This window comes from Carlito syrichta, unplaced genomic scaffold (genome assembly GCF_000164805.1).
Source record: "Carlito syrichta isolate Samal-C Ts95f unplaced genomic scaffold, Tarsius_syrichta-2.0.1 Scaffold287716, whole genome shotgun sequence".
Classification (NCBI taxonomy): Eukaryota; Metazoa; Chordata; class Mammalia; order Primates; family Tarsiidae; genus Carlito; species Carlito syrichta.
The window spans coordinates 1-24940 of record NW_007231812.1 but is presented as its reverse complement, the minus strand read 5'-3'; the positions used below and the strand labels follow the sequence as shown (position 1 = coordinate 24940).

General features: G+C 39.6%; 1 protein-coding gene across 1 annotated transcript in view; it reads left to right on the top strand.

Moving 5' to 3' along the window:
- The window catches only part of ZRANB2 (zinc finger RANBP2-type containing 2), a 38723-nt gene extending 25830 nt beyond the window's left edge, over positions 1 to 12893 (top strand). The window contains exons 8-13 of the mRNA XM_021709918.1: positions 4026 to 4102; positions 4346 to 4480; positions 5657 to 5826; positions 7322 to 7408; positions 9267 to 9425; positions 11039 to 12893. Coding sequence (XP_021565593.1) covers positions 4026 to 4102; positions 4346 to 4480; positions 5657 to 5826; positions 7322 to 7408; positions 9267 to 9425; positions 11039 to 11102 — 692 coding nt within the window. The 3' untranslated portion in view covers positions 11103 to 12893. The remainder of the gene's footprint in view (positions 1 to 4025; positions 4103 to 4345; positions 4481 to 5656; positions 5827 to 7321; positions 7409 to 9266; positions 9426 to 11038) is intronic.
- Positions 12894 to 24940: the final 12047 nt, after the last annotated feature.

Below are 24940 nucleotides of genomic sequence, written 5' to 3'. Positions count from 1 at the left end.
GCCCCGCCCCGGGACCTGGCCCTCTTCCAGTGATCTCTTCACGATTAGCACCACCCACCTCACATCTGTTACAGAAGCCACAGGCCTAGACGGCCTTCGAAGCCTAGGTAGCTCCTCCGCCTCTCACCCATCTCCCATTGCCTCCCTGGGCAGAGATCATTGTCTCTTGTGGGGAAAAAAACAACTGGGTGGTTTCCAGGTGGGCTTTTTGTTTTGTTCTTCAAACTAAAAACTGTTTTTGTTTAACGCCCTTTTGATTTCTTTTAGGATAAAATCTGAAGTTTTTTGACTGTTTTAAATATCTCAAAAGACAAATTTTTTTTTGTTTCTTTTTTTTTTTTTTTTTTTTTTTTTTACCTATTTCATAACTCCTTTACTAAAGTTTCACTGTTGCAAGGGCTGTAGTCTAACAAATTGAAGTCAGCACATTTTGTTTCATACCTTCTCACTTTCCTTTATTCAGTATCTTTCTGTCATCCTGATGTCTTCAACCTTTCCCACTTCCCTGGCTGTAAGTGCTTATTTGTCTTTGCTGGTAACAGTTGAAAATGTGAAAAAACTTATTCTTATGCTCTCCAATTTCTCTTGGCTATTTTTAATAAAGCAGTACAGTTCAGGGAGTAATTTCCTAAGCATGGGGCAGGATAGGAATAAAAAACTTGATCCCCTACTTCTGAAAGATCGCTGGCATCTCCTGCATAATTCCGTCAAGTTGTTGTTTGATAATTTACTTTAGCCATTCTCCTGTCCTGAAGCTTAGGATTATGTATATTTTTGTCTGCTTTTCTTGTTTCAGCCCTGAAGGATAACTGCCTGGAAGTGATCTTAATACCTTATGATTTGTATTCTTTTTTTTTTTGAGTTGGAGTCTCACTCGGTCGCCCAGACTGGAGTGCAGTGGCCGCTCCCGGCCACCGCAGCCTCGACCTGCTGGGCTCCGGCGATCCTTCCATCTCAGCCTTCCAAGTAGCCGGAATTACAGGCATGCGCTACCACGCCCGGCTGATTTTTTGATTTAATGTAGAGATGAGGTCTCACTACCCAGGCGGGTCTCGAACCCGCGGGCTCAGGCAATCGACTCACTTCAGCCTCTCAAAGGCGTGGGATTACAGGCTGAGCCACCGAGCCCGGCTGTATTCTTTTGAATTATTTTCTTAGAATAAATTCTCAGGAACTGAATTATTAGTCTAGAACCACAGAATTTTCTGGCTAATGTCTTCATTCCTCCTTTGAAGTACATGCTATGTTTATTCCCTTTTGTCTCTTCATTTCCGTTGTCAAACACTCATTTTGAACCTCTGTTTGATTCTTCCCTGGCCCTCGCTCAGCTTTTTCCATTACTAGACAAATATGAAAATATTTTCATTGCAAGACTTTTGCTAAAAAACCTACAGAGATTCTTGGTTGCTTTCTAAAGCCTTCTGAGGAAACTCATATTCTTTAAATGATACTACAGTTGTGGTGGTTTAATGTCATCTTTCATTGAAGATATATTTTAGGCCACTGCACGAGGCTGGGGATATCTGGGTAAGCCACATATAGTCATGTAGTGCCAAGGACAGTGAAATACTCTGAGGAAGCTGTGCTGGAGCTAAGCAATGGAAGATGAGTCATTGAAGTAGCACACACAGTTCTTCCTCGTGTGTGGGAAAGGAACCGGGGGAGGAGGTGGCAAAGTGGAAGCAAGAAGACCGGTTTTTGCCGCATACCTGCTGTGCCGTAGTTCGGAATGAAGGGGACGCAAGCGCCCTTCCGTTGATTCCTACACCTTGCCTGTCAAGTGGCGATGATGTGCTCAAGGTTTTTTAAGAGCGGGGTCTGCTGTGTTTCCCATGTACCGCGAGGAGTTGGCAAACTGAGTTTCTTGAGTGGGTTCACACGTCATACCTTACTAGTGATTTTTTTTTAAGCTTTGTTTTATTTTAGGTTCGGGGGCACACGTGCAGGGTTGGTTACATGGGTATGTTGCATGATGGTGGATTTGGGCTTCGTGTGCCCGTCATCACCCAAATGGTGACTGTTATGCCCAGCAGATGCTTTCTTAGCCCTGACCCCTCGGCCTCTCTCCCCCTTGGTGTCCCTGGTGTCTGTTGGTTTTGTCTGTATGTCCACGCTGACCTGTTGTTTGACTCCCGCTTATAAATGCAAACATGCAGTATTTGATTTTCCATTTCTGATGTTTCACTTAGGCTGATGGCCTCCGGTCCGTTAATGTTGTAGCAAAGGACGTGATTTTGTTCCTTTTATGACTGCAACAGACTATTTTGTTTATTTTTCTGTGGCCTATATGAGAATGTGAAAATAGCTTTGTATTAGCTGTGACGTTCATTTTAAAGTCATTTTACTGTTTAAGTATTGTGAAGATTATGCAAAGTATGGAGCAGAAAAGATATATATCGGTGTTTTTCTCCAGAAAATGAAATTTAAAATGATTTTTAATGTCAAAGTCACAGGTTCTAACTTAAAAAATAATTTTTAAAAATAGATATAATTAACATTTTGCTGGTTTATGCAGTCTTTAAGTCTGAAAATGATTGGCCTCATGAACTTTATGTACTGATACTGCTCTGGAATATGTTACCAAATAGGTGATGTTACTTTTGGCGACAAACTTTTTAGCAGAAGACTTATTTAGATCTGTCATCTTAAAAAAAAATATATTAGCTCACTTCTTTATTTCAGTCTTTTTTTTTTATGTCAAAGACCTGCCAGTTGAATTGTAAGCATTAGTTGTGATACCAGAAGATAATGGCTTGCTAATCTTGACTACTTTTTTACTTTATTTTATTTTTTGTTTGTTTGAGTTGGAGTCTCTGTCACCCAGGCTGGAGTGTAGTGAGTGGCACTTTCACGACCACTGCAGCCTCGGCCAGCTGGGCTCAAGTGATCCTTCCACCTCAGACTTCCAAGTAGCTGGAACTACAGGCACACGCCACCATGCCCAGCTAATTTTTTTGTTTAGAGATGAGGTCTTGCCAATTTGCCCGGGGTGGTCTCGAACCCGTGGGCTCTGGCAATCCTCTCACCTTGGCCTCCCAAAGCGCTGGGGTTATAGGCGTGAACTACTGTGCCCGGCTTTGACTACTTTTTTATTTTTATTTATTTATTTATTTATTTTTGAGGTGGAGTCTCACTCTGTCGCCCAGACTGGAGTGCAGTGGCCGCTCCCGGCCACCGCAGCCTCGACCTGCTGGGCTCTGGCGATCCTTCCGCCTCAGCCTTCCTAGTAGCTGGAACTACAGGCGCACGATACCACGCCCAGCTAATTTTTTTTTTTTTTTATTGTAGAGATAAGGTCTCACCTGCCCAGGTGGGTCTTGAACCCGTGAGCTCAGGCAGTCCACTCACCTCAGCCTCCCAAAGGCGCGGGATTACAGGCTGAGCCACCGAGCCCGGCTGACTACTTTTTTAATAGCAAGATTTTAGTTTGAAAGTTAACTGACTACTTCAGAGAACCTGAGTGACTTTAACTGTATATATATTTTTAATTGTGTTAAAACCAGTAAAACCAAGGCCAAAGGGTGGCCTTTATTGTGTCATTTACCTATGTAATTAGGAATTTTCTAAGCTCTCATTAGTGACCTATTACATTTTGGCTTAGCAAAATATATCAGAAGATTTCAGACTCTCTACAGCTGGTAAACAGTGAAATTCAGTACTTGGTTCTTATTATGCCTTCTCTTCCAGAAGAATTATGATAAACTTTAGAGGACAGTCCTTTTAAAACTTGATCATGGCAGAGGTTTGAGAAAATGTTTCTACCCATACATTCCATTAATTGCTTAAATCATATAGGGCATTTTGAAATTGCAAAGAGCCACAAGTATAGCCATATAACTTTTCAACCAGGTTGTCTGACTTTGTTTTCTTCAGTGATTTTTGATATGCTTTCCTAAAGAATAGTAGCATATTAGATAGGCAACTGTTACTGATTAGAGTATATTCTCTGGATGTGATTTGAGCATAATGTGTTTGCTGCTTAAGTGAATTGTCATAGGATAACAATTTATGTCCTCTTTTTTAAGGATATGGTGGTGGTTTTAATGAAAGAGAAAATGTTGAATATATAGAAAGAGAAGAATCTGATGGTGAATATGATGAGGTAAGCTATATATCGGTGTTCAAATTGAATACAAACTAGAAAAATATGTTAGAAAATGTGTTTAATGCAAAGGAAAAATGTTAAACGTATCTTTTTTTGTAAGTACAGTCTGAGTCTTTTATGGCAGCTAAAACATTTGTGGGAAACTATAACTGGTTTAAATGTTTAAAAATAGTTTTTTGAAAATGTTAATTTTAATGCATTTTTAGCTGATGGGTATGTTTTGAAACTGTTTCTCTTTAGTTCGGACGTAAAAAGAAAAAATACAGAGGAAAGGCGGTTGGTCCTGCATCTATATTAAAGGAAGTCGAAGATAAGGAATCAGAGGGAGAAGAAGAGGATGAGGATGAAGATCTTTCTAAATATAAATTGGATGAGGTAAATAATTTCCTCGTCCTATTTTCCCTTTGTCTTATTTGAATTATAATGTCATGTGAATCCTTTGACAGCCTTGGGTACTTGGTGAAAATAAGTTGTTTTAATTTTTATCTCACAAAAATTTGGAGCTTCCACTCTGCCAAGTACTATTTTTGTTCTGGAGAAACAAATCAAGACAGAGCTACCCTCTCTATTAAATTCTCAAGGACAGAAAATATAAATGAACAAGATAATTTAGATAGCAATAATGTTATGAAGACACATGATTTGATAACATAATTGGAAGAGCTGCTTTGATCGGCTCAATGTGGTGGCTCATGCCTGTAATCCCAGCACTTTGAGAAGCGAGGGTGAGAGTATTACCTGAGCCTAGGGATTCAAGACCAGCCTGGACCACTTGGCGAGACCTTGTCTCTACAATAAATAAAAAAATTAGCGAGGCATGGTGGCGCATGCCTTAGCTTCAGCTACTTGGAAGGGTTGCATGAGCCCAGCAGATCAAGACTGCAGTGACTGCCACTGCACTGCAGCCTGGGCAACAGAATGGGACTCTTACTCAAAAAAAAAAAAAAAAAACCCCAAAAAGGAAGAGCCACTTTGTATTCCTTCCATGGATGATTTCTAAGGAGGTGAAAGCCAACAATAAGAGTTTGGGTGAGAGCACATTCAGGCAGAGAACAGCAAAAACAAGTTCCCTAAATAGGAAACAAGCCAGCAGCCTTCAAGGAGTTATACCCAGACTGGTGGTGTTAGACTAGAGAGGAGAATGAGGTGAGGAGACAGCACCCACTATAGGGGTGAAGATGATTGTCCTGTGGGTTCAGAGTATAAATTTATGCCAGATTAGGGGTAGTTTGGAGGCCCTGGATTGCAATTGATGAAATAAATACTTTAAAAGAGATCAAATTGAAAATTCTTGGCTGCTAATTTGGTGTAATGCATTGTGTATAACAGAAAAGGAGGGGATGACTTCAGGATTTATGTCTGTGAAATATTTGAAACAACGTTGTCAAGTCTCTTTAGCTGCAGTGAAGAGTTTAGTAGGTGAATTGCAGAATTGAGAATGAATTTCCTGAGTTACGGTGATGTGGCTGCATCCATATGTCCAGTACGCTTTTCATCTTTCCTAGTAGGTCACAAAATCCAAATGTCTAAATGTAATTGAATTCCTGTTAGGATGAGGATGAAGATGATGCTGATCTCTCAAAATACAATCTTGATGCCAGTGAAGAAGAAGATAGTAATAAAAAGAAATCTAATAGACGAAGTCGTTCAAAGTCTCGATCTTCACATTCACGATCTTCATCACGCTCATCCTCCCCCTCAAGTTCAAGGTCTAGGTCCAGGTAAACGGGTACAGGTCAAGGGTAACAACAGTCAAAATGTCAGTATCTAACTTCTTTATTTATAATTTTGTTTTTCTTGATTTAAATAAGCTTTCCTTTAATATGTAATATGTCTCCTTTTAAAAGGATTTTTCATATTAATGCCATGCAGTGATTATGCAGTATTTTTAGAAATGCAAAATCTTAACATGAAACTTTCTTAGCCTATTTTGCCCTCTTGCTTTTTTTTATTAAAACAGAATAAAAAATCAATTAAATAATTATATACACTTATATTTAATTAAGTAGTTAGCTTATGTTTAGAGTTTTAGGTAACCAAGATGTATATTTTCATTAACAATGTTAAAGGCTAGCGTGGAAATTGTCTAGGTATTGATTAAATCGTTGCTTGTTAAATAATGTTTTGATAGTTTACTTTGGTATTAGTATTCTGAATAAAGGAGAAAGTTCAGCCATATTAGTTTTGTTGACTTAATGCTCATAATTTTGAGATGTGGAGAAATAAGAGGACTCAGTTGATGTTCTATTTGAATATTCTTTTGCTTGGTAATGTAAAATATATAATCTGATTTTATAGTTAACAATAAAAATAAAATTGTAGGTGAGTAAAAGCAATGACTTAAATAATGTTCTCTTGAAACACCTTATTTACAGCTAAGTGATGCCTCAAGCAGTGAATTTTAATATTTAGGAATAAAATACTAATGAGTACTTACCAATTAGGTATTTATTAACTGAGCATCCTAAAGCTTGAAAGCTCAAAGAAGTGTGCTTATAAATGGTAACTTTGAGATATAAATGTAATAATCTTTTCCTGCAGGTATTATTTTAAGGGACAAGTTAAAGGTGTGAATTAGACTAATAAATGTTATTTAATTTGTGATTTTTAAAATTCAAATGGACCATATATACCCTTGTGACGTATTTTTCAATAATTACCTAAAACAATGACATAATTAATATATATTTTCCCTTTGTTCTTTAAACTTTGAGTGCACAGAAAAAAATATATGTTCTTTAAACTTTGAGTGCACAGACAACATTTAAAGCATCATACTAACTAGAAGCTGACAAAGTAAATAGAAAGGGCTTCATACAGGAAAATAATAGGAACATTCTAGAGAAATTAAATATGTACTACAGCATTCTGTTTTCTTGCATATGTTCTGGGTAGCTTCTGATTAATTGTAGACATAAAGTATTCATTGTCTTTCTAATAAAGTGATAATACTCAGTGTTTAAATTTGCACAGTTGAGTGATTTTAGGATAATTTAATCAAACTTGGAAAGTGATAATTGATTATTAAAAAACTGCCTTAAATTTTGTTGTTAAAACAAGGAGTTTATTTAATTTAAATTACCATGTTTTGAACTCCCATGTAGTTATCTTTTTATGTGAAAATCAACTCTAATATATATCTTTCTTTCAGTGTTCATATCACAAAGCTCAATTAAGTGGTCCTGGAAAAAAAAAAATCCTTCCATGTTGTTCCAGGTCCCGTTCAAGAAGTTCTTCCAGTTCGCAGTCAAGATCTCGTTCCAGTTCCAGAGAACGTTCGAGATCTCGTGGGTCGAAATCAAGGTGAATGAGGTAGCATCTCTCTGTAAAGCAGAGAGAAGAAATATTTAAAGGCTGCAGAAGGTGTTGCTGCTTTCCCCCCCTTATTTTGCTTCTACTTTTCAATTTTATTTTAGCATTAGAAAACTAATGCACTTGCCTCAGCTTAATTTTCTCACCATGAAATGTTTCCATTGCCAGCAGTGTGCCAAGACATTCCCATGATTGAATTAAGGTATCAGTTTTGCAATGTGCAAGGTCTGCTACTTTAGTGCTAGGATGGGATGGAGTAGGAAGGCGAAGCCAAGTCTTATCACCACATCTGCTGTATGTTGAGATAATGTTTGCCGTAGTAGTCCAAATGAAATTAGATGTGCAAATAAGAAAGGGTTTACTCTATTATTAAAAGGAAGAATAATAGGCCTGCCTCAGAAGAGGTTTTTTCAAGGCAGTTGTTCCAAATTTACAGAAACAACTTTTTCGTTATTTCAGATAAAGTTTTTACAGTGATATATACTTTATTTTTTAATTTTACCCAGAATAGTATGGATAGTATTTGTAAAACAACACCCTTCTTACAAGTCAGGAAATAAGATTTGTTTAGTTTAGGTAGAAAGGAGGAGGTCTCAAATAATAAACATTGTAAACTCTCAGGTTGCATTTAGTCAGACCTGTAGAGGGAAGCATAATGTGTAAAGGATGTGTCTCAGAAAGTTTTTCTGTGTTTAGTCAAAATATGCTGCCTTTATTTATAAGTTAATTTACAGTCTACAAAAGGCATTTACAATAAATAAGAAAGTGACTAAGATTTTGTGTGGAAATTCACATTGAAATTTAGTAATGGCTCTTTTGATAAAAATAATCACTGGTTTATTCAAGCCAAATCTAACTTTAGCGGGATACTGTAATGTAATCACATTTAGAAGAGAGGGATTATGTGCACACTTGCATTATGCCAATTCAAAATAGCAAATGTTTTCTTATTGTGTAGTGTCAGTCTTTTAGTTCATTTCTTTAGTGCATTTAAGGTGGAATTCCTTACGTTCTGATATTCCTTTGGGAACCACTATAATTAAGGGTTGCAGAACAACCTTCGTATTCTTCCCATTTTTTCATTGCTTATAACTTTCCAAAGAATTCTCCTTTTGGGCTTTCTTGTTTTATTTTAAGCCCAAAGGTGAATTTTTTGGGAAGTTTGAGCTAAATTCCTTCAACCAAAATACATAAATGAAGAAAAAAAATTTACAATTAAACATTTGCATATTTAATTCTGCCTAAAGCATGTGAATGTCAACACTTCATACTTCATGGGTAGTGGCTTTTCGTAAAAAGTATTCTAAATATAAATTAAGTTTTAAAGTTACTCATTTTAAAAAAATGTTTAGTAATTTAATAGTGAAGTTTTTTTTTCTGTCTAATATCCCTGATTTTTCTATAACACCTTAACTAATTAGGTGCATAATTCCATAAGGAATTATGTTTATTTTTGCCTCAGGAAGTTGTATATAAGATAATATATTTTCTCCCCAAATTGAAAGATACAGTTTCTAAACATAAAGTGTTGATTTTACTATTTGTATATTCTTTGAAAAGCCTTAAACAAAAACAATTTTAAATTCTGTTTTGACATAGTAAGCTGAATTTTAATTACAAGTAATGAGCACTTAGAATTTTAAAAAGCAATGAAATTAAAAGAACTGTATTTAAGTAGAGTGTTTTCATGATTGATCCAGAAGTCTTCTGTTGCGTAAGCAGTAAGTATTCTTATACAATTTTCATGGTCATTGCGCATCCTGTTTATTTTGGAGCTCTCTGATAACTAAGCCACCCTCCTCCTTTCTTCTTTTAACGAAACACTTGATTTGTTTCTCCATCGATGAAGATCCAGCTCCAGGTCCCACAGGGGCTCTTCTTCCCCACGAAAAAGATCCTATTCAAGCTCGTCATCTTCTCCTGAGAGGAACAGAAAGAGAAGTCGTTCCAGATCTTCTTCATCTGGTGATCGAAAAAAAAGACGAACAAGATCACGGTCACCCGAAAGGTTTGGGTTTCTGTAGAAATAAGAATGGGTGTTCTGAAGTGTGTTTAATAGATAAACTTCCTAGTCAAGGGTTAGATTTTTATTACCTCCTTTGTTCCAACTTTAAATTATACTCTTCAACTTTGAACTTCAAAAAAGTAGATTAAATTGTTTAGCCTTTGTACTTTGATCAGATTGTTTAGAATAGTTGTACATCAAACTATTCCTTGACCATTTTATTGTTTAAATTTTAATTTCCACAAATAATTATTATAGCCAACTCTCGGTTATTTCTGCCTTTTAGTATTGCAATTCATAAACTGTATGTTGTAGAGTAATTTACAGGTTGATTTTTATATTTATCCAAAATTAACTTTTAGCTCATTGGGAATCTATCCTGATTTAAATATGTGTAAATGCATTTCCACAGCAAATTGTTTCATGCCCTTTATAAGGAAATTGCTCCTTGTAGCTCACACATTTTTTATCTTGCATTCCAAATATTTTTTGAGGAAGACTTTTTTTAGGTTACTTTTTCTGTATTGACATTTTTAAAATTTGGAGAATGTAACTGTAATCTATCAGCCTTGTATGCAACAGGCTAATTACTCAGTTTCATTTACTATCTCTTGGTTCTCAATGTCTGATTTTATAGTCATTTTAATGGCTTCATTTGTAATCTTTGCACATTTTTCATATCCTATTAGCTTGTGAAAATAAGGATTATGTAAAGTTGGATAATTGCTGGGTTCAGTGGTAGGATTATCTTATGATTCCTACTTGTACAGAATGATTAGTTTTGCTTCACATTTTGAAATTTAGATATTAAGATTACACACAATTAGAATTGTTTCTGTGCATTTGTTTCTTTGTAAGAAAGTTACTCTGTATTTGAGTGAAATTCATTCTGTTGCTTCCTTACCAACTCTGCAAATTTTTTTTTATCTTAGCCACATATAATCCCCCTAGTTTGTTGTCATCTAAACTTAATGAACATGTTCTCTATTCCATAAGCCAGGTGATTGGTGAAAACACTAAACAACCCTGAGCCCAGGGCCAACCCCTACGGAACACCACTACTTTACCCAGGTTGATATTGACTTATTCATATTAGCTGCATGAATATAACCCTATAACTAATTGTACAATCATCTTGTGTGACCTAGATTTCCAATACCTAATTATTTGTGAATATGTTTTATCTTACACAATTGGAAGCCTTGCTTTGTTTTTGTTTTTTACATATAGACATACTACACTTTGTACAGTATATCACAGAGATTTGTTTAGTCACACTTCATTACCAAGTTTTTAATATGCTTTTGTTGTACATTATCTGTAATTTTGCACATTTTTGCAAGGCTTTTATTCATCTTAAATAATTGAGAGGTGGCTATATTTTGAGATGAGAAGATATTTTTAGATTGTAGAGAATTTTTAATTCATGACATTATTGGGCTCCCATCCAAAGTCTAAAACACTATGTTATTTTATGTGTGTGAGTTTACATCTTAGTTTCTAATTACTTTGGCAGCATCAGGATATTTAATTTTCATATCTTCAGTGTTTAGAATGAATGCTGAAATCCAGCTCTAGCTTACTAGAATGCCTGCTTTCTCCATTGTGTCTTACAGGCGCCACAGGTCATCTTCTGGATCGTCCCAATCTGGTTCCCGTTCAAGTTCAAAAAAGAAATAATGTATTAAAATTTACATCTTTAAACAATCCAGTACAGTGCATGAAGCATATTTTTAAAGAAGTTGGTGTCTTACTTGGTCAGAAGTGCTAAATCTGCTAGTAGAGGTGCATGCCTTTCATTGCTTTTAAGAACAATACAGCTGTGTTTATTTGTGAGGTTAACAGTAAATAGCATTTTAAGCCATAATGTCTCAGAATAGATGCTCTATTTATCATTCATTATTTACAACAGTCTGCTTCATTTAAAACCATCTCAGCATAACTGTTCTTTGTTTCCTAATTTAAACTCATTTTTCCTGTTTTCAAAGATAGCCTGTCTGTTGAATAAGACCAAGATTACCTAGACTTGCCTAAACTTTGGGCATGGAGGCAGGACTGGTAAACTAGTTGGAAACAACTTGTTTATGTTAATCTGGAAAATAAGTCAACCTGTTTATGTTGTTAACCTGTGTTGAAATATACTCAACAAAAAAAGTTAAACTAAGTTGTCAAGCAACCAGCTGGAAACTTCCTTATTTTGAAATTCCCTATGCTAAGGGTGCCTTAGAATCATTGTTGCTCTTTTATCCAACTTTACTTTTTTGGACTACCACATTTAATGCAAAATAATTTCGTATTTGCAGGAGAAAAGTATTACTCATTTTTCTTTCTGACACATCATTTGGGGCAAGAAAGAAAGTCCAACAACTTATCTTTTCTGTACTGATACGGTTGCCTGATTGGACAAACATCTTATTTGAAAATGTTTATCAATATTTTAAGAAGCTTTGTGTGTTATCCTTTAAAACCTAGTTCTCAAAAATGATAGAGTAGAAAAGGTTAAATCATAGTTAGTGAGCAAATTGAAGAAAGCTTTTGAAGCATATTTCTCCTTTGGTGAAAGGCCAGTGGAGACATTATAAATTTAAACGTTTGCCTCAAGATGTTTATACACACACTGTGTAAAATTTTTTTCTGAGTAAAAAGGACTGCTTATCTGCATGATGTAAGCAAACGGCATTATTTTTCTTATCCATTTGAAAGAACTTATGGCTTAAAATGCTTTCAGAGTTTATTTCTCAAAATTAAAATCTGGTCACGTGAGCTCCATTTTGTTTTCTGGTAAAAAATAAAAAGGTTTCTCTTAACAGTTTATCTTCAGTGGCAATGCAAGGTAAGTATATTAAGGGAAATCAACAATTGTTCTGGGGGACTGTTTGTTATGGGGTATTGATTTCTTGTTCTTGTTTTGTTTTCTTAACATTGTCTGCTGCAATTTAAATAAAATTAAAGCATTTTAAGGTATTTCGTAGACAGACCAAACAAAATTAAATTTTGTTTTAAAGTGTTTTTCTCTTTAACTGATCTAAAGATGAAAGCAAAATATCTTATGTAGAAATATTTTGATAATATTTTTACAATGAGCTTTCCCGTGTTTTTTATGTCTTAATTTTCTTTGCTACGTTTACTGTAGGTTGCACAAGAACTTTTACTCTCTCGTAATTGTGCCTCAGACATTTTTGAAAGTCTACCTTTCTAAATTGCCCAGATGATCTAGATTCTACATGTTACCATTGGTTTATTCTTGTGCTTTCTGTATTTAAAACTTTGGCTGTACTAAGCAAATGCAAGGTTATAATTTAGCTAATAGTTTTACAGACAATTCAGATGATTATGATTCGTTTGGTTTTAACTGAGCTGTACTAGTTCATTTCATAAGGAAATGATGCTGTAGACAAATGTAAATAAAGCCTGTGCGTTAAGCATCAAGTGGTGTTTGTTAGAAATAAACTAGAGGTTTTTAAATTCGGATCTGATCTAATGTTCGTTTGTAAGCTAATTACAGTTTTGGTTCATTTTTTTAAGCTCTGTATATTCACTTACCTTTTTTACACGTGTGCTTGGTATTTTAATTCCAAATCCATTATTACTTCAGTCTTTATTACTCAGAATTTTTAGTTATGACTTTTTTTTTTTTTTAATTAGAGAGCTCCCAAATTAGTTGAGTGCTTTCTATCAGAACGTCACATACCTTATTCCATGTGTTACAGAAGCATGTCTTGGTGTACTTCCTGAATTAGTCTTAAACTGCCATTTTATAGCACTCAGTTATCTGTATAACTACTGAGTTTTCTTAAGTTTTGTTTGGAATCCTTTTGTCATCAAAGGTATTTGCTAATAAATGTCCAAGTTTGAAATAAGCTGTAAATACAAGACCATATCTAGGCACAGTTAAGAAGGTGGAGTAGGTCTTTAATACCATCTCATCTTCCCTTCTTGCTCTCTGGCATTCACAACAGTGTTGTAGGTGTTGGAGAGAAGTTAGGGAAACTCTACTCCCTGTTTTTGACATAAGTCTAAATGGTTTTTTTTTTTAAACTAGAAATGCCCTATAGCTTTCCTAACCTGGAAGTTGTTTTATCTTATTTCTGGGAAAACACAGTTTTAATTAAAGTACTGTATGAGATAGATATCAATAAGTGATTCAGAGTCATTCTCCTCCCTGTAATCTTGTCAGGGTATATACTATTGTATATCACCTGTTTAAAAAAATAAAAGGAGTGTTAAAGCATAAGGAGATAAAAACTTGCCCAAGGAAGCCATAGGAGTCGCAAAGTGGGGATTCTCCCTCAAGCGTGGTGACACATTTCAGTATTACATATAATAAAAACCAAATAGCCTTTTGAGAAAATAAGTGTGAAGTTATTAAGCCAAATGGTCAGATTTTTTTCTTCTTTTCTTTTTATTTTGAGCCAGAGTCTCATTCCATCGCCCAGGCTGGAGTGCAGTGGCACGCTCATGGCCACCCCAGCGTCGACATGCTGGGCTCCAGCAATCCTTCTGCCTCAACCTTCCAAGTGGCTGGAACTACAGGCGCGTGCTACCTTGCTTGGCTAATTTTTTGATTTTTATTGTAGAGACGAGGTCTCACTATGTTGCCCAGGTTGGTCTTGAACCCATAGACTCAGGAAATCCTCTCGCCTCAGCCTCCCAAAATGCTGGGATTACAGACTTGAGCCACCACACCTGGCTTTTTCTTTTTCTCTTTTTTATTTGAGTCGGAGTCTCACTTTGTCGCCCAGGCTAGAGTGCAGTGGCCTGCTCACAGCCACCGCAGCCTTGACCTGCTGGGCTCAGGCGATCCTTCTGCCTGAGACTTATCTTTCTGTCTCAGCCTTCCAAGTACCTGCAAATACAGGCACACACCACCATGCGCCCGCCACCATGCCCAGCATATTTTTTTTGATTTACTGTCGAGATGAGGTCTCGCCAAGTTGCCCAGGCTGGTCTCGAACCCGTGGGCTCAAGCAGTCCTCTCACCTCAGCCTCCCAAAGTGTTGAATTAATAGGCGTGAGCCACTGCGCCTGGCCAGATGTTTTTTATTTTGGTAATTTGGTAGCAAAGATATAATTTCAGTTAATTATGGGCAGGTAGGTAGACAAATGCTTTTGATATAACTTCGGATCTACAGAAATGCTGCAAGGTTTGGGCAGAGTTCCTGTAGACCCACCAGTTTTCACAGTTACTGACATAGTACCATATGTTTGTCAAAACTAAGAGGGTATACGAATTACATTCCATATTTTGAGTTTTGCTATTCTTTGCATTAATTTGTTCCAGGATACAGTCTAGAGTACCACACTGTCCTAGTTGCGATACGTACCTAATATCCTCTGGTCTGTGACAATTTTTCCTTGCTTTTGATGACTTTAACAGTCTTGAAGAATACAGGCCGTGTATCCTCTAGAATGTCTGCTATCCCATTCTGGACATCTGTGTCCAGAGGTTATGGGTTTTTGCAAAGAGCACAACAGGAAAAATGTCTTTCCTGTCACTTCCAGTGAGAGCTGCATGATACTCATGTGACTTCACTGGGAATATTAACATTCATCACTTAGTCCAGGTAGGGTTTGCCTCGGGTCGCCACTGCAGTTATCCACTTCTCCTTTAGCCTGTGGTTTTCTTTCAGATCAATTTTTACTGAGTGTAGGCCATCATCAGTGTAGGGATGGGGGCTTTTAGCTCCACCTTTAGACGTGTATGTTTTTGTTTTTTTCCCCAGCCACGTTGAACTACTGGGGCTCTTTGAGTCAATGTGATATATTTTTGTAAAATCCTTAATTTTTTTTTTTTTTAAATAAAAGGGTAAGTTAGCACAGGCCTTCCAGAGGGTAATTATAGTGTTTGAACAATTTGGATATTAGCAATATCAACACCTAGATCATACTAATGAATTATGTTTAACATATTGGCAGTGAAATAGTGATTGAAAGGTGGGACCATGTATTCTAGTGGATGTCACTTTGAAGTAAGGAAAACAGTTACAAATTCTGATTAGTAGTATGAAGGAAATAAAGGGCGGGTGTGTACTACTCTAGATGGGATGGGGTCAGGCACATTATCTTGGGTAGCAGAATGCTTTAAAGATCACTGCCGGAGGAGCAGACTCTGTTCCTGAAAACGTTAAGAAACCAGTGAATGACTTAGGAATAAATGCTGTAAGACAGCGTTTCACAGTTTAGAGACCCTGTCATACAGGCCTTGAGGCCACAGAAAGGAATTTGTACATTTCATATGTAATTGATTCAGATGTTATGTGATTGAAACTGCACAGTACTAGATTTGAGGGTGAATACATAACTAAAACCGACAGTATTTTACAGAGTTAAAACTGGAAATTAAATGAAAACACAAGAAGAGGAAGAGGTCATGTAAGATTCATTCTTCAGGAAATGGTAACAGTACTAATTTAAGGCAGACTTTAAGAAATCATGAAAACATTTTAATCTCCATAATAACCATTAAGAAATTAATAAAGGAAGATACAGCATAAATGTTAGCAAAGGAGAAAAAGGTAATAATGAAAAACACAAGTTTTTTGAGAGAAAAAAATGAGAGAACAGGCCAGTTAATCTATATCAGTAAATATAAATGGACTGTATACTCTAATCCAGAGTTTTGGGCTGGTTTAAAATAGATTCACAATACTAGATATATCTTTGCAAGAGATGTGATTTCAGAATAAGAATATGGTTTGGAAATAAGAGAATGGGCACAGTGAAAGCTCAGAATTAAACATTCCCATAAGTCATAGGAAAAGTGACGGTGGGATTTTTGAATGAAAATACGGTTTATGAACACCTGTGGGATTCAGCTAAAGCAGTGTTTTAGCAACATCAAAGATGTTACTTTGAAAGCCTGTAATAGGGAAAATAAAGTTAAATCAGCTTAGCGTTTGGTTCAAGAATACATGAAAATAATGGCTGATCAAACCCAAATTAGAGGGTAAGAAGTAAAAGGAGCAGGGGACTTTAGCTTCAGGCCAAGATTTACCCTTCTACCTGGAACAAATGGCCAAATATGTCAAGCATCATTTTTCAGTACATTGGACATAGCCTCTGGAAGACAGTGACACCTGAGAATGGAAAACTAGCAAGGCAAGTCCTCTTCATGCTTCTCGCCTAATCCCTCAGGAGAGTTTCTAGCCATGCAGTGTCCCCGAGTTGAGAGGAAGAGAGGTGGGCAGGAAGCCCAAGGCCACAAGCTGGTACGAAAGGGCCGGAGAGGAGAGGTTTCTTCAGGGGAGGATTGTCTTCGAGGCAATGACATGCCTTTGAAGAAGCTACCACAAGGGCAGCAAGCTTGAAAAACCACAAGCATAGGAAACATGAAGGCAATTACAGTGAACACCTTAAAGCCAATGATAAAGAAATGTGTCCAGCAAAGAGGAACAGTGGTAAGAATGACTTGTCAAGTGTAAACTAGAAGATGATGCAACATCTTAGTGTAGTTTTCTGTACTCGGTGAAAATGTCTTTCAAGAATAGAGGTGAGTCACAGAAATTCAACTCTTCCAAGTCTGAAAGAATTTACCAACATAGCTAATACAGAAAACAAAGCATGTTCTTTTGGTGTAAGAAAACTATCAGATGGAAAACCTGGTTGTATACAAAATGAGCACAGGAAATGCTGAGGAAACATGTCTTTAAAAGGGAATGAGCTATTTAACGCAGATACAGTAATAAGTCGCAGGACTTACATGTACAAGTAAAATACACGCAACAATAGGCCTGGGCACGGGGGCAGAAACGGAAATGGACGATGGCACAGCACAGAGTGTGTCACATCCTGAAGGACACTGCAAGCCCCAGAGTAACTCTGATCACTAAGCATTATATACATAAGCTTGTAAGGGAGGAGGGAAATGGAATCCCCAAATACCTGGTTCAAAAAAAGCCAGGAAAAAAATGGAACGATGAGACAAATAGAAAACAAATAGTATGGTATATTTAAACCCTTGTATTAGCACAGTAAATACCAAACATCCCATTTGCAAGACAGTAGTTGTCACACTGGATAAAAAAAAGCAAGCCCTGTATGTTCTTGAGAGAATCCCATAGGAAACAGACATAAGTAGGTTGAAAAAAAGGTGGAAAAGATAGACCATGACAAAAGAAATCAGAAGGTCGGAATCAGAAGACAGCTGCAGTGGTTACGTTAAGAAAAGGAAATCAAAACTTTAGGAATGCAAGTGCTTTCATCATAAAGGAGAACATGTATATTCCTATTAATCTTAGAAATACATAAAATCTAATAGAATTGCATGATAAAAATAGAGGAGCCTATCATGATACAGATTTCCATACCTCTCCCAACTGATGTAATTAGAAAATAAAGGTAGACTGGAAAAACCCATTAAACCTTAATCTAATTGACATTTGTGGAACACTCCACCAAGTAATATACATTCAAGTACATGTGGAAACTGTAGGGAGACAGGCCATATTGAGGACCCAAGTATGTAGTGTGACTCCATTTACATGAAGTTCAAGCCTGCAACATTTAGCTGTTGTGATACAAGGCTTTGGGTCGTGGTGGTTATTCATTGGGTAGGGCCACAAGGGGACCTTGGTTAGAATTGTATGAATCGATCTGTATGGCAGGTAGAATTGTATGTACATACAGATAAAAATGGCTGTACAATGAACATTTTTACACTTGGTGTGTGAATGTCATGCCTCAAAATAATAGAGTATCTGGAAATGCAGATAATCCAGTGGCATAGAATTTAAAAATACAGAAAAGAACCTAAAGTCTAAAGAGTGCAGGACTTGTAAAAGATATTTTGGGGATAGTTATGGATTTACAGAAAAATTGCAGCGATAACAGTTCTGCACCTCTCCTCTAGTTTTCTCCATTGGTGATGTCTTAACTATAATAAATGTGTACAAACTAAATCCAATATTTGCACATTGCTAACTCCCGAATTGTATTTAAATTTCACCTGTTTTCCTGCGTTTGCTCTTTATTCCAGGATCCCATCACTGGTACTTCATTGCATTTAGTTGTCGTTCCTCATTATCTTCTGTTTTGTGAGTTTCTCATTCTTGTTTTCATGGCCTTAAGGAACTTAGGGAGTACTGCCAAGTATCCTGCAGAATGCCGCCCTCCGGGGTTTGTCATTGTCTTCTCACGAGCAGACTGGGATTCTGGGCTTTTTCTTTGGAAGGCTGGCACAGGAGTGATGTGACTTCTCATCACACTGTGTTGGAGTGCACAGTGTCCACAACATCCCTCTTGGTAGCCGTCACTCCAGATTTGTGCTTGCCAGGTTTCTCCACTGTAAAGTTGCTGAAGTTTCTGCATTTTTAGTACTGTATTCTTTGGTGTCACAAGGTCTAGTATACCTTCAAGTGGGGAGGGGGGACTAAGCTCCATTTCCTGGAGGGGAGAAAACTTGCATGTGTGGATGTGTCTTTCGTTTCCCGAGTGTCCAATCTTTCTATCAACGTGGACTAGTGTATACTTAAGTTTGGGTTACAGTTCAGTAGCACACTACATATTTTGTTCAGACTGTTCCAGCTTTGGTCATTGGGATTTCTTTCAAGTTGGGTCTTTTGTCCCTTTGACAACATAACATAATCTTTCTTCTGGCAGCTTAATTTCTGGCAGTACAAAATACTCTAGGCTTATCTTGTGTTTTCCCTACCACTACTGTAGAATTGGCCCTTTCTCCAAGGAGCCCTGTTTCTTCTTGATGAAAAATATTAGAAACCAAGGTCCGAGCCCTGAGCTAAATTGAAATTTAGTATATGACACAATGGGATTTCAATTAAGAGAAAAATTCCAATTTACTTAATAAATGATGTATAAAAATTAGTTAAACCACCCCAATACTATTTGCTAAAAAATCAAAACTTAAAAATCTAATAGATTAAATATGTGAATGTTAAAAATATTCCAAAGTGCAACTTGGGTATATGAATTAAGGAGAGACCCATATCACCCCAACCTGTTAATATTGGTTAATTTGGAAGTGAAAAGAGGGGTCAAAAGATTACTAACATTTTAAAATTAGTAAATCTAAATGCTCATTGAACTTTGTTAAAAATAGTTTTGAAGGAGAGACCTTAAGCAGGAATCCTCAAAACTGTAAAAGAATGTGCATTTTTCTGAATATCTTTTCTACATGTGGTAACAAACATGATACAAAAAGTAAAAAAGGCAAACTGCAGGGTAGGAAAGTGAGAAACAACATCTCTACAAAGAGCTTCCACAAATTAATAGCATTCATACAAATAAAATGTAAAATTCAATAGAGGAAGTGATTTGACTAGAATCAGGGAAATCAAAATTAATGTAACCAAATCTATTTCACTCATCAGATTGTAGACATTTCAAACAGGACGTTCTAATGGCAAACAGACAAGCAGAACATGCACTTTTTGAGTGGGAGTACCTTTGCGTGAGCATATGAAGTGTGGAAGGAGAGGGATAATGACAAACATTTAAAAATAAATGCTCATTAAGCTTTGTTTAAACACTTAAAATTGTAAAAGATGGTGGTGACTTGAATCAGGGTGTTGGCTGGAGATTGAGACAGGTTATGTTTCGGAATTCGTGATTCATACTGGACGATGGTGGAAGGCGGAGGTGAGAGGAAGAGTCGAGGAAGGCCGTTGTGATTCTGGCTTTAGCAGTGGTGGTGTTATCTGAGGGAGGCCCCCCTAAACAATGAGTGTGTGGAGGGTGGGCTTGTGCTACAGGCTTTCCCCACTAGGAACCCATGGCATTAGTGTACCAGCTAGCATTGTGAGAAGTTGCATCCGGCTTCGTTGGATTTTTTTTTTTTAAAGATTCTGTCGGTGTGTTTGCCTGTTTGATGAAGGGTGGTTTGCAAGAGCACCTGCCCACGTCGAGCTGTGTGTTCGGGTTTTGACCAGAAACAGCATGATGCCCACGCCCCACCCTCCCTGCTCACCCAGTCTTGCCCCCAGCGAATTTTGTTGTTGTTCCTCGAATGGAAAGAAGTCCTCAAAGGGAAACGTTTTGCAGGTGTGGAATAGGTGAAACGAAAAGTGCCAGAATCACTAAAAGGCATAAAACTTGATGCGTTCCAAAGCAGTTGTGAGCAGTGGAAAGTATCTTGATAGGTGTATTGTGTCAAACAGAGGGTACTTTGAAGGTGACATTTAAACACGCAAGAATAAATACACGATTTTTAATACATAGATTCCGTTTTGAGGGGACCCTGTCCATATATCAAGATGGGAGAAGACTCAAGTCTAACCAGGACTAGGAAGGGAAAAGTTCTGTTTGAACATGTGGAAGTGCTATGAGTTACCCAGATCGAATGACCAAGTAGATATGTGAGACTGGAGTTCGAAGAATGGGCACAGATACAAATTTGGGAGTCATCAGTGTGTAGCAGTTCGCCTCTAAGGATTTGCCCTATAAAAGTCCCGCAAAAATTCATACCAGGTTGTACAAGGATGTTACTGAATCACCGTCTCGTTTAGCGCAAATTGTAAGTAACCCAGACATTTTGAGCAATTGGTTGGGTTATTCCTAGTATTTAAGAAGAACAAAGAATTCCTGTGCATTCTAACCAAAAGAGATAATCACATGTTGAATGCAAAAGAAAGGAGAGGCAGTGTACTTCCAGTAACAAGTGTGTAAGAGGCCACAAGGAGAAGGACTTCCGTGTTTTGAGCCGTGGAAAGCATCTTGATGGGTGTATTGTGTCAAACAGAGGGTACTTTGAAGGTGACATTTGAACATGGAAGAATAAACACATGATTTTTAATACATAGATTCCGTTTATGTAGGAGATTTATAGTTTTCACAGGTAAGTCTATGATCTGTTTTGTGTGTGATGTAAGGTTTATGCTATGCTCATTTTTATTTCCATGCTGACAGCTTAGCTGCCTTTTTCTTTTTTTTTTTTTTCTTTTCTTTTTCTTTTTTTGGTCAGGGTCTTAACTCTCACTCAGACTGGAGTACAGTGGTGTCATCACGGCTCACCCCAGGTTTGACTTCCTGGACTCAGGCAGTCCTTCCACTTCAGCCTCCTGAGTAACCGGGACTGTGGGTGCGTGCCATTACCCTCGGCCATTTAAAAAAAAGTTTGTAGAGACGGGGTGTTGCTGTGTGCCCAGTTTGGTCTTGAACTCCTGAGCTCAAGCAGTCTACCTGCCTCAGCTTCCCAAAGGGCTGAGATTACAGGTGTGCGCCATGACACATGGCGCCCTGTTTGTTTCATTTGAGTTGGATTCTCTGTCCCCCAGGCTGGAGTGCAGTGGCATGCTTATGGCCCCCACCACCTCAACCTCTGGGCTCAGGTGATCCTTCTGCCTCAGCCTTGCAAGCAGCTCACACCATTTGTTCCCTTGAATTACCTTACCACCTCTGGCCCAAGTCTGCTGAATTTGAATTTGTGGATGTGTCCATGTGTGTCTGTCCTTTTTGTGCTGCCATACCAATCCCACAGACTAGGTCATTCATAAATAACAAAGTTGCTTCTCACAGTTCTCGAGGCCAGGAAGTTAGAGACCAGGGTGCCAGCATCTGGTGTCTAGTGAGGGCCCTCTTGACCTGTTCTTACGTGGCAGAAGCCACGAGAGCAAGAAAAGGACCGGCTTCCCCCACCAAGCCCTTTCGTGAGGGCAGGCTTCCCGTCACAAGGGAGGAGCCCTCTTGGCCTCTTCATCTCTGAAGGTCCTGCCTGTTAGTGTCACCACATTCGCCACTAAGTGTCAGCAGCTGAATTTTGAAGGGCACATTCAAACCACGGCAGTGTCTGTGTGCACCGCAGATAGCAATAATAAAACGTTAAAATTCAAAGCAGCAGCTGTTTGGGTTGTGTTAAACTGAAGTTCATTGGAAAGATGCAAAAAGCACACAGAAGTCAGAGAAGAGGTTAAAAGGAAACCTGCCAGTGAAAGGAGACTTGGTGGGGTTTGGCTTGAATGGGCTGCCCAACTTGCCCAACTTTCAGGACCACGGCTTTCCTGGCTCAGAATGCCAGAGGCTGGAGCTCAAAGCTTGACAAGCCTCTGCAATTTTAAGCAGGAAGGCCTGGAAATGAGATAAAACTGCCCAAATCTATGTGTCACAGCTAAACTCTGTAGGAATGAGGGGCCCCATGGAGCCTGAGGAAAATGAGCAAAGACCAGATCGTGATCCAGTGTTGCAAGTACAGTCCCTTTAAGACTACATCCATGACGGTGCTTGTCCGCAGGGAGTGTGTTCCCCACGGTCTGCACCTTGGGTGGCAGAGAGCGAAAGCTTCGCGAGCCCGGGATGTCAGGGCGCAGCCCGAAGCTGGCGGGGCAGCTGGCGGTAAGGGGCATCCCCCGGGCCAAGGAAGCCGCACACGCGGTGCTCTCGTCGCTGACAGACCGCGGGTGATGCAGGCACTAGGGACTCCTGCCGCGCGAACCAGGCTGAAGGCGGCCGAGAGAACAGCAGAGGTCCTCAGCGGGTGCCACAGGAAGGCCACACGGGCAGGGCGTGTCTAGACAAGCGCACTGTCCACAGGCGAAAGCATCAGTGATCCTCAGGAAGAAACGGGAGTCCGAAGTCCCTGCAACGTATTGACTATGACGTCCAGCTTTCGATAAAAAGCGCGAGGCGTGGAAGGAAACAAACGGCCGTCGCAGGGGCTCGAGTGTATCCCGGAATCTGATGGAGCAGAGCCTCGCGGGCGTCTTGATCAGATCTGCCTTGCACTGTCCCTCCACGCCCGTCAGCCTGAGAAACCAAAGCCACGGGGGGCGGCGTTCTCACTGGGCATTTAAAGTCAAGAGTTTTGCGCTGAAACGTACACTCCCTAAGCGTAGAGGCTGCTGTGTGTGGCTTTTGTATCCCCCATGACTACCACAGGGTCGGCAGACTAGATGCTTAATGAAAACTTGTTAAAGGCAAAAGCGACTAACATGCATTCCAAAATCAGTATGGAAAAAGACTTGCAGACGTCTTCTCTGTAAAGAGGTGGTCAAGGGCCCAGTCATGTGGAACTAGTTATTCATTTTGTTTTGTATCCGTGCTTAAGATTTCTGAATAGAATCCAACGGAAGTAAATGGCAAAATAAAATCATCTTGAGCTGGAAGGTACGGGAGAGGCACAGGTCGATCTGTATATTAAAGACATTTCTGGAGCAGAATTTCAGTTAAAATATAAATATGCATCCTAAAATGTATTTAAAGGATTAACTATCCGGCCTTTGAACGTATCCTCCGCTGGTTGATCGAGCAGAGATGCCAGTGTGTAAACTCAAAGGAAAACAAAGTGACCACAATTTGGAATGGATGCGCAGCTCTGCAGGAGAGAAGTCATTCCCCAGGCAAGGCGTACACCGGTCCTTTGGAAATGCTCTTGAGCGCAGCACGGCAGCCCAGCAGCCTTCGGGTCGCTAGAGGGTGGTGGTGGTTCAGAGCAGCCCGTCCAGACGCCTCCTGCGGTCCCGGACCCAGCCGTGCCCGCCAGAATCCGACGGCCGGCTTCGGAGCGCGTGGGCTCCCGGCGGCTTGGAGTCCCGCGGCTTGGAGGGGCGCAGCACGCCGCCGAAAGGGGACGGTCGGCAGGTTCTCCCGCGCGCGGCACGAGTGGGCCTGGCGGCGGCGTGAGCGCCGCAGGCCGGCCCCGGGCTCACCGGCCCTGCCGCTCCCCCGCGGCCGGGAGAGGCCGAGGGCTCCAGGCGGCCCGGGACGTTCAGGCGGCAGCAGCGAAAGAATGCCCTGCGTGTGGCCGGAAGCGGTCGGCCTTTCTTCCTCGCCGGGGGCCTGGTGGAATGGCCCTCAGTCCTGGACGCAAAAATACACGAGGCTGGTATGAGCTGCAGAGGAGTCCCACTCGGTAGGGGCTTTCATCCGAGTGCCTTGGACAAAGCTTATGTCCAAGGGTAACGTCCAATACTGTTTCACTCCTCAAGTGGCCTGATTCCAGAAAAACACTTTCCCAAACACGCAGTGCGCTTAATTCAAGGCCGTCGTACGACAAAAGTTGGGGAGGATTTAAAAAGCCAGCCGGGTCGCTCTTCTCTCCTAGTTATGGGTCTCGTTGTAGACATGCCATTGCAATAAGCGAAACTCAGACGTGGAAGCGTGTCTTAAAGGGTGCCACAACCACGAAGATGACGTTCGGGTTGGGATTAAAGCACGCTGTTACGCGAGAATCGGATCCGCATTCCTGCTTTTCCCCCACCAAGCCCCAAACAACCCTCTAACGACGGTTTCCCAGCCTCCCACAGAATCGAGACAAGGCACGAAGGCAGCTGGCGGAGGGGCACACCCCGCGCCCCTCCCCAGCACCCCTGCCCCCGCAGATGCCAAGCCTGGAAAGGCCGAAGGAGACTGGACTTTTCGGGAAGTCAGTCTGAGTCTGTGGGAATCCTGGTTTTCCCAGGGCTGTCGGGTAAGGGCTAAGTAAGGGTGAGGGAAGTAGAGGCTGTCAACGATCCCGAAATCTTCTCCCGGACAGCGCGAAGAGGCAGGAAAACACTGGTGCTCTCGCCCTTAACCCTTCTGCCCGAAAGCGGGGTCTGCGGCGGGCAGAAAGGCTCCCGCGGCGGGCGGGG